Source organism: Echinops telfairi, unplaced genomic scaffold, assembly GCF_000313985.2.
Source record: "Echinops telfairi isolate 266 unplaced genomic scaffold, ASM31398v2 ScPeMD7_5592;HRSCAF=6446, whole genome shotgun sequence".
Taxonomy (NCBI): Eukaryota; Metazoa; Chordata; class Mammalia; order Afrosoricida; family Tenrecidae; genus Echinops; species Echinops telfairi.
The window spans coordinates 5,846,809-5,856,334 of record NW_022109491.1 but is presented as its reverse complement, the minus strand read 5'-3'; the positions used below and the strand labels follow the sequence as shown (position 1 = coordinate 5,856,334).

The 9,526-nt window shown below is 58.7% G+C and overlaps 1 protein-coding gene across 1 annotated transcript in view; it reads right to left on the bottom strand.

Moving 5' to 3' along the window:
- ATP9A (ATPase phospholipid transporting 9A (putative)) overlaps positions 1–9,526 on the bottom strand; it is a 162,503-nt gene that overhangs the window by 52,921 nt on the left and 100,056 nt on the right. The window contains exons 15-20 of the mRNA XM_030887051.2: positions 8,452–8,535; positions 7,159–7,329; positions 3,832–3,930; positions 2,342–2,431; positions 2,116–2,260; positions 1,355–1,419 (exon numbers count right to left, since the gene is read on the bottom strand). Of these exons, the coding sequence (XP_030742911.2) occupies positions 1,355–1,419; positions 2,116–2,260; positions 2,342–2,431; positions 3,832–3,930; positions 7,159–7,329; positions 8,452–8,535 (654 nt within the window). The remainder of the gene's footprint in view (positions 1–1,354; positions 1,420–2,115; positions 2,261–2,341; positions 2,432–3,831; positions 3,931–7,158; positions 7,330–8,451; positions 8,536–9,526) is intronic.

Here is a 9,526-nt window from a genome sequence, read left to right as displayed (position 1 = left end):
GACAACAGTAAAGTGGGTGAAGAAAGACATCGGACAGTGTGAGGCATGACAAAATAAGAATTTATAAATTATCAAGGCTTCATGAGGGAGGGGGAAAGGGGGGCCAGGGAGACGGGATAAAAAGAGGAGCTGATACCAAGGGCCCAAGTAGAAAGCAAATGTTTTGAGTATGATGAGGGCAACAAACCTGCAAATGTGCTTGACACACTGGATGGATACATGGATTGTGATAAGAGTTGTACGAGCCCCAAGTTAAAATGATTTTTTTAAAAGAGTAGAAAGCCTCCTCTTCCTCCCTCGTCTCCAAGTGCTGACCTCAGAGTCGGCAGCCCCAGGTGTAACCCCTGTGCCGCAGCCTCCTCTCTACTCATCAGCGTGACCACGCTGGGTGTCCTCTCTCCAAGAGAGAGCTCACGACTGGGACCCCCACTACCACTGGGACCTGAGTGCCCTATTAAGACGTGGGGGCAGCGCTTCCATCCCACACAGACGCCGGTCCAGAATGCTAACTCCAGGGAGTCGCTTCCGACCTGCGCGGAGGGTGTAGGACAAGACAGTTCACTGGAGAAGCCTTTTCAAATCGCTGCCGCCTGCTCCATGGGTGGGGAAAGGGTGGGGGAGAGGCATCACAAAATGTCAAAGACACAGACTCCAGGGTCTCCCTCGGGGTCTCGGCCAGCGCCTCCCACCAGCGCTTCAGGCATAACTCTGACCAGAGATGACATGACGTGTCACCCAGATCTCCAGGGAGAGAGGTGGTCAGGCGCGGCTGTTAACAGCAAGGTTGGCCGGTCCAGGGAGAAAGACCTGGTTGGTGGCCGGCTCTGGGTCAAGAGGGGCCCAATGGAGGTGGTTCCTCTCTGACGGGCTGGGTCACTGTCTAGTCTCCACAGCTGCAGACAGCAGCAGCCGTGAACAGGGACGGGGACTTTCACAAACAACAAGCAGAATGGAGTGTATTGGGGACATCGGGGAGACTCAATGGGGCGCAGCTGACAGGGAGCGACACAAGGTCACACACAGCTGGAGCCCCCCAGCTGCTGAGGCCACGCCACTGCACACTGACTGGTGCCGTGATCCCCGCCACGCTTAGTACCCCAGGAACGTGGACAGGGCGCTCACTCACAGTGCCCCAGGGAGACTTTTGTGGTTGGTTTCACGGTAGATTGGCAAGGGGAGCGCCAGTGTCTGCCCGTCTGAGCTACTGACAGGGGTCTGGGCCTGCAGGGGACAGTGGTTCCTGTGTTCCGGAACTTTTACTGAGAACATGCAGGTGAATCAGAGCTGTGTCTTTGAAGGAGAGAGAAGTGGGAGGCGTCCCAAAGAGGGCCTCCCACGCCAGCACCAGACTCACCTTCCCTTCCACGCCCACGCCGCAGTCGGACTCCTGGATCATGCTGACGTCATTGCCCCCGTCACCTGTGCGGCACGGAGAGAGAGAAGGCGGGAGGTGAGGGGCAGGCACCAAACCAGGGCTGAGCACGGGCTCAAAAGGGCTGCGCTGTAGCTGAAACTAGGACCGTGGGGGAGTGGCACAGGAACCAGATCTCCTGGACACCAGGCCTGGTCCTGAGTAGGAAGCAGACAGGGGTCAGCCCAGTCTACCAAGGAAGACACAGGGGTGCTGCCAGGCTAAAGTGTCCCCCTGGATGCCCAGCGAGGGCCTAGATCCAGCTCCCTCGGGCCTGCTCCTTGGCTTCTGGGATGCTGCCCAGAAAGGACCCCAGAGCAGAAGAGCCTCGTGGGCAATAGTAGCAACAGCAAAGTCACAACGTGAGCGGGTGTTCCAGGCCGTTTAGAGACCACAGCACAGAAGAAAATTTACCTTATGGAAAGTAACACACGCATACCAGCTGCTCAAGGAAGGGCCCAGCCCCTCACCTACCTACTACACAGGTGAGTGAGCATCCCGCTTACTGCACAGGTGAGTCCTCCCCCCACACACACACACTCTGCACAGGTGGCTCATTTCTGCATGGATGAACTTCCCAGCCACCACCACCCCAGCAACCTCCCCCATCTGTTGCACCGGTGGATCCCACCCCCACACCTACATAGGTGAGTTTCCCAGCCCCACTACCTAGTGCACGGGGGAGCCCACCTTGCCCCACTTACCTACTGCACAGGTGAGCTTCCCGGTGCGCTCCTGGAGCAGGCGCACGATCTGGGCCTTCTGGGTGGGCGTGCAGCGGCAGCAGACGACGGCAGGGCACTGGCAGGCCAGCTCCATGAACTCATACTCGTAGAACTTGAGGCACACCTGGGGGCAGGGGCGGGCAGCAGTGGGTCAGCCCCCAGCACGCAGCTCCCAGAGGAAGGGCCTTGGGATCCGTGTACCCACCTCCAGCGAGTCTCCGGAGATCACCAGGGCACAGTCATGCTTCCTGCGGAAGGCATTCAGCTCCAGGTGAGCCTCCCCACGGTTGGTCACCTGGATGGGAACGGAGGGGGATGAAACAGCCAGCAAGGGGGGCCGGTGTCGAGACCACAGCCACCCAGTGACCCCACCCACAGAGACAGGGCACCTCAGCCCTATCCTCCCCCCAGTTCCTCCCATCGCTGTCCCTCCCCACCAGGCCAGCGACAGCCCACGCAACAAGCCCCTGCTGGAGACGCAGCCTATGCGCAGAGTCCAGTGGGAAAACTCGAGCGTGGACGGAGTTCTGGCCTTCGGGGAAGCCCTTCACAGCCAGCTGCCTTGGGGGCTGGCCAGAGAGGGCACCGGCTGAGCAAGCGCGCAGGCCATAGTCCCTGGTGATAAGGACAGGAGAGGGTCTGCCTGGTCCCGGTGGACTGAGTTTACAAAAGCAAGCAGGCAAGCCAGCCCAAGCACCTGTCTGCCAAGGCCTGAACTTCAGACCACCTCTACTGGGACACAGTACTGGGTGTGCTATTCTGAGCCCTGCTGGATCCCTGAGGCTTCTGTGGGTCAAAGGCAGGGGTTGAGAGGAACCACCTCCCCCACCCGCCCCCTACACACAAGACATCTCGAGCCCCTCCAGGTGCTGACCCTCGTGGCTTTGTCTCCAGTGGGGCTGTCTGCGCCTGGACTAACAGAGACCCTGTGTTCCCAGTTCCTTAGCTCAGTCAAGCCAAGTGGAGACCCCAGTGGCCCAGGCTGGAGCAGCTCAGGAGGTAAATTCATGGCTGGACCAGGCTTGCTCACCCCCCAGGGCAGGGTGTGCTGATCAGCAGGCCCCACCACCCTCCTTTGACAGGCTTCTAGATAGTTCTAGAAGTTTCCCTTCTGGGGAGAGGGGCCAGTGGGCCAGTGTCTGGGTCTGGAAGCTAGTTCCCACCCATGGGCAAGGCCTGCCTGGGGCTGAGAGAGAGGCCAGAATGGGTGCCAGAGCTCATCAGCATCTTTCTGTGGGTAGGGCCTCAGCTCTCATGACGGGTGCCCGCCTGCCTGCCCCCAAGCCCAAGGCCGAGAACGTGGCGTGGACATGGGGCTGTAACTTACGAAAAGAAAGGAAACCCCTTTGTCGGGGCATCAGTTCTGACTCACGGGCACCCCATGAGTTTCAGAGCAGAAATGCGGGTTTATCGATGGCTGTGATCGTGCCCGAGAAGACAGCCAGGCCTTGCTTCCGAGGCGCTTCAAAGGTAAATAGCCAGACCTTCTCCGAGGGGCCTCCGGGAGAATTTAGAAAAAACGCCAACCTCTCGACTCATAGCTGAGTGTTTGGCCATCTGCACCACCCAGGCGCCCCACCGGTACCGCTCAAGCACCCCCAGGAAGAATCCATTCTGCAGCCCGGGATCCTAGACTACCCAACCGCCCTCAGGGCCTCTGAGGTCCCTGGGGCGGAGGCAGAGAGGGCGCTGTACCAGGCGGAAGACGTGGATGTCTTGGTTTCTGGTCACCAGGTGCGCATTCTTCGCTGTGCAGGTAGCCGTCTCCAGCTTGTCCCCCGTCAGCATCCAAACCTGCAATGAGCACATGGACCAGGCCCTGGGTGCTGGGTTCCGTGGCCGGCTGGGCAGCTGCGTCGGCAAAGTGTCCCGACCACGGAGCTGAACTCAGGCAGTTGAGAGCTTCAGGCCGGAGCCAGGCGAATGTTCCAGAAAGGCTGGTCCCTCGGACCTCATATTCCCCGTTCTGGGGGTCTTTCTTACAGCAGCAAATAACCCCAAAGAAGAGAAACGCTGTGTGTGTGTGTGTGTGTGTGTGTGTGTGTGTGTGTGTGTGTGTGTGTGTGTGTGTGTGTGTGTGTATGTGTGTGTGTGTGTGTGTGTTTTCTCTCTCATGGGGGGAGAGGGGGTGTCGAGAGCACATAAGAAGGACCCTCAGTAAATGAGCTCAATCCCTCCACAGCGTCACCCTTGAGCGCAGCAGGCCACGTGGCTAATTCTTGACTTAGCCAGGCCTGGAAGCTGGATCTCCTGATGGAGTCCATGTGGGAGCCACTTCCTGCTCTGCCAGTTCCCCACCGCCCGCTTCTCCTCTGCTCCCTGCAGGGAGGAGGCTGGCCACAAAGGATCAAGTCCTGGCCCTGGGGGAAACACAGGAAGTGGAGGGGACCAGACCCCAGGGGCCTTTGTGAGGCAGGAAGCTGAGCTGCTGCCCTGAGGGTCCAGCCCCTGCCAAGGGTCAGAATGGAGGGGCGGGGGTCGGAGCAAGAGCTCAGGCAGGAGGGGGCCCAGGACAAAGGCAAGGCACGGAGCCCCGGGCCACCACCTCTGTGTTTGACCCTGGGGGAGAAGGCAAGTTCTCGACATCAGGAAAAGAGCTGTCAGAGCACCCTGGGTGGGGCTCGAACCTGGGAGGGGATAGCAGAAAAAACCTAAATTCCAGGGAGCTCGAAGGGCACATCCAGGTAGGTGCCCCTCCCCGCCCCCCGCCCCCCAGCTCCGGCCACTGCCTGTGTGCTAACCTGGGGGCGTTAAGCTGCCCGCTCAGCCTCAGGCTCAGAGAGAAAAACTTCCAAGTTCTAGCACCTTCTGGGCCTGTGAACCACAGTACCTTAGACCCTCATTACAAACCAGCCTGCCGTGAGGTCAGCTCAGGAAGAGAGTTCTCAGACAGAAAAGTCCCCCCAGAACAGCTGGATGCAAAGAATTTCACCTCCAACCCTCTGAGAGGAGACAGCTTGGAAACAGCCAGGGCCAAAAGGGAAGCCCCAAAATGCACCAGAAACAGGCCATCCCCGCTATTTCCCTGCAGTGCTCAGATGCCAGGAGCCCCCGGCATCACAGGGCTGGGTTCACACTTCACGCATGGCTGCTGGTCTGGCCCACCCTGCTCACCAGCCCTGCTAGGGACAGGCACCCGGGGCCAGGGCCAGACCTGTTGGCAGATGGAGCAGGGTGGGCAATAGGCGTGCCTGGAGGAGCTCCCAGCTCGCGAGTTCTGAATGCATTTTGACTCAGTTTCTCAGCGCTTTGCTGGGCCCAGCAGACTCTGGCCTGGCCTCCCGCGCCCCCTGCTGGTCTCCCGTTGTATTCCTGGGTATATTTTATTGCTATAGTTGAGCCTAGGTGGTGCAGGGGTTACTAACCCTTGGGCTGCTAACCCAAAGTCAACAGTTTGAAACCACCAGCCACTCTGAGGACTAACGCTGAGGCTTTCGAATCCTGTAAAACATGATAAGTCTTGGAAACCCACGGGGCAGTTCTGCCCGGCCCTGTGGGAATCAATTCAATGGCAGTGAGTTTGGTTAAGAATTCAGGTCTCCCCCTGGGCCGGAAGTAGGCGTTTGCGGCGGGAGCGAGGAGACCCAGCCCTCCGGGTACTCTCGCCCGTGGCCGACTGGGGTGCCTGCGTGCACGTGTCAAGGGGTGTGGTTATGGTGGGGGGGCGCAGAAGGAAACCCTGCAGGAGAGCTCATGAATAAATGATTAGTTTCCGTTCTAAAAAAAAAAAAAAGAATTCAGGTCTCCCCCACATCAGAGAGGTCTCTTGCACCCTGAGCAAGAGGGGCGTTATCACGTTCCTTCCCTGGGCCCACTCAGCCACTCAGCACCATCAGGCCACCAGGGCACCAAGCTGTGCTTGTGAACTGCGTGCGTGCGTGCGTGCGTGTGTATGAGTATGTGTCTGTGAGAGAGAGAGATTTTGGGTGCTAATAGGTGTGATTCAGTATGACTTAACACTCACTGCCATCAAATCAATTCTGACTCACAGCAACCCCACAGAGCAGGGTAGAACTGTCCTGTGGGTTCCTGAGATTGTAACACTTTATGGGCATAGAAAGCCTCCTCTTTCTTCTTGATATGTTGGTAGGTTATTTTGGGGGGTCTGAGAACACTCAAAATTACTGCCCATATGACTTCATAGCGACTAGTCCCTTGCTTTTGCACCATTTGGGCGAATGAGTGGTTTCATAGGAACACCCTGCTTCTGGAAAGTGGGGGACCCCGGTATACACAACAAAGCACACACCAATTCAACAGACTGCAGTGCTGTACAGGAGCAGCCAGCCCCAGCCTTCTTCCTGGTGCGGGACTTGGTAGGTTACTTTTGGGGAACAAGTCAATAACGCTGGGGGCATTCTTTGAGCTGTACAGCAGCCCACCTCCCTTTCTACGCAGTCCTGCCCCTGCTGACACAAACCCCCCTGAGGGTCCTGCCCACTCTCCCCAGTTGCTGCTGTCCCTCTGACCCCAGAGAGAAAGGCCCAAACAGTGCAGCGCTCTCGGCTGACATTCTCTGCTACGTAAGCTAAACCGTCGTCTGGGTTGACAATGGCCGAGGGGATCTTCTTGGGTTGAGACTCAGGGAGGAAGCAGGGTGCCCAGTTACCATCACTCAGCACTGAGAACCAGCACTGCACAGAGGAATCCTGTTCCGAGAGAGAGACAGAGAGAGGCAGAGCAGAATCTCACGTTCTCACAGAATCCACTCTCTGGAGCCACAGAGCCCGGAAAAGCCCTTGAAACAACAGCCCAGAATAGACATTTGGGCCTAACGCGAGAGAGAGCTCCCTGTCGACAGAGCAGCTCACTGGAGCACCCAGTTCACTCATGCACCAGACGGCAAACACCTGCAGGGCTGGACACGGGTGCCGAGGGGGCAGGAATGCAGGCTGGGGCTGCTTCTACAGGGGGCTGAGGGTCAGTGGCCATGCCCGCCCGGCTCCTGGTCCCTTCGCACTAAGACTCCGCCTCCCCGAGGAAGCACCACCGGGCGCAAGCTGCCGCCGGAGGCTTGCCCACCTTGATGCCTGCATTGCGCAGGGTCTCCAGGGTGGGCCTCACATCAGCCTGCAGCTGGTCCTCCACGCCTGTCAGGCACAGCAGCTCCATCTCCATCTCTAGGCTCTCGATCACCGTGGCCACCTTGAGCGAGCGGTCATGCACGCTCAGCTTGGCCTGGACATAGCGGGCCTGCAACAGACCAAGGGATACAGTCACCGTGCAAGTGACACCGAGAGTGGACACCGAGAGTGGACAGGGCTGTTTGTTCTTGGCCCCATCACCCATCCTCGCTCGGGTAGGGCGACCCCAGCACCATCAAGCAGGCTGGAGCTGGGGCAACCCGAGTCACACGCATGGCGGTGAGTCTGCCGGCATCTCCTAAACTTCCTGGTCCCTGACCCGTTTCGTCCTTGGAAGGACCATACCAAGACCCCCAGCCCTGCCTGCCTGTCCTCTCCCTGGAAGGCTAGATGAGACTTAGAAGAAAAAACATTCCCTCTGAGCCCATTCAAAGCATGTGCTCTTCAAAGAGGAAGGGAGGCAGAATGTATCCAGGGTGTCTATCTCCTTGTGGTAGTTACATAATCTGTTGTCAATTTGCGACTTACAAGGGAAGGGATGGAGTTTACCCATCAATCGGTTCAGAGCTTGATGACCTCATTTGGAGGCACCACGGAGATGAATAGCTCGCTGGAGGAGGGACACATGCTCACTCCCTAAGAGGGGAACCGGAGGAGGAGGATGTGGGCCCCCAAATAAGGTCCTATACCCCTGCACCAAAACCAAACCCACGAGTCGGTGCCAGCTCATAGCGCCCCGACGAGACCTAGTAGAATGTCCCCCCACCCCAAAGGGCTCCCGGGCTGTATATCTTCACAGACTCGGCCTCCTCATCTCTCTCTGGAAAAGCAGCTGGTGGGTATGAACCACCAACTTGGCGGTGAGCAGCCCGACGCTTAAACCACTGAGCTACCAGTGCTCCAAGGTCACACCCAGCTGTGCGTAAGGAGGTAGAGTGGGGTGCCCGCGGGGAGGGATGGCTTGGTGCCGCCTCTGACTGGCATACCTGGAAGACTTCTCCGAAGTGGCAGTCCAGCTGAGCCCCCACCCCCACCCCCGGGACATGGGGGCGTGGGCCATGGCGTTCTATACGGGGAGGCCTTCTGGGCCGAGAGAACAGCATGCCGTGGCCCTGAGTCTCAGGTAAACCCGAGTCTCAGGTAAACCTGAGTGTCAAGTCGAGAGGTATCTGGGGAGGGGGCCAGGACTGCAAAGACCAAGCGGGAACCATGGGGTCAGAGCGAGGCTTACTTCAAAGTCCTGGTACTGCTCCTCGGCCAGGGACTTCTTCGCCACCACAAGCACCCGCAGTCCTTCTCGAGCCATGTTGCCGCACTGCAGAGCCGAGCAGAGTCAGCCGAGGAAGCTCCCCAAGAGACGAGCCCTCTCTGAGCCCCCCCAGAGCAATCTCCCCCCAAACAAGCCCTCCACAGGAAGGCTGCTGAGCGGTGCCCCCGAGCCAGACGCACCCAGGAGCAGGCTGCCCTTGCCCAGAGGTGTGAGCATCCAGTTTGAATCAACACCGAGAATGCACACCAACCAGCATCTGCTGGCACTGGGCATGGGTTCCCGCAGATCCGCCATCACGGGAGGCTGAGAGGGGGCTGGGCTGTTCCTGCATCCGGACCCCAGGGGGGGGGAAGTGGAGGATGTAGCAGGGGGTTGAACCTGCCGAGTGGGCAGGGTCCGAAGAACAGGGCTGGGCCTGCTTCATCCATTGCTGTTACCTGCCTGGCAACCACTGTACTGAAAAGACCAGTGGGCTCCCCACCTGGAGCGGAGGCAGGAAGCAGAAATGGCCTGCCGGATGCACACGGAGTGCTTCATACCACAACCCCATACCCACACCCCGAAAGCTGCCCAGTTCTATGAGGGTGAGACTACGCAAGGCAAGCAGCTCCGAGCCCCGCTCCCCTCCGGGTAGTCACACCTGGTGTAATCCCCTCCCCTGGGGCATGGGCCAGGCTGAGTGGTGTGTTCCTAACAGAGGGCAAGTGGCAGAGTAAAGGAACGTCACTTCCAGGATGATGGGAGATGACTGGCGGTGGGGGTGGGGGGAGGCTTCCAGCCACACCAGGGAAGACTGGAGAGGCCCCTGGTGCACACGGCACTGGCTCCTGCCAACCTCATCAGGGCTCTTGGAAGGAGGTGAACACGAGCCAGCCAACAGTGGCCACACCTGCCCAGAGAGATTTCTCTGGCTGTAGTAAGTAACTGCTCCGTAGTACGGGTTTGGGGTTATAAGCCACTAAGTGTGAGTGGGCTTTGCTGCATGGTCCTAGTTTATTGTGCCAACCTGACCGATAAACACATGTGGGGCTAATTG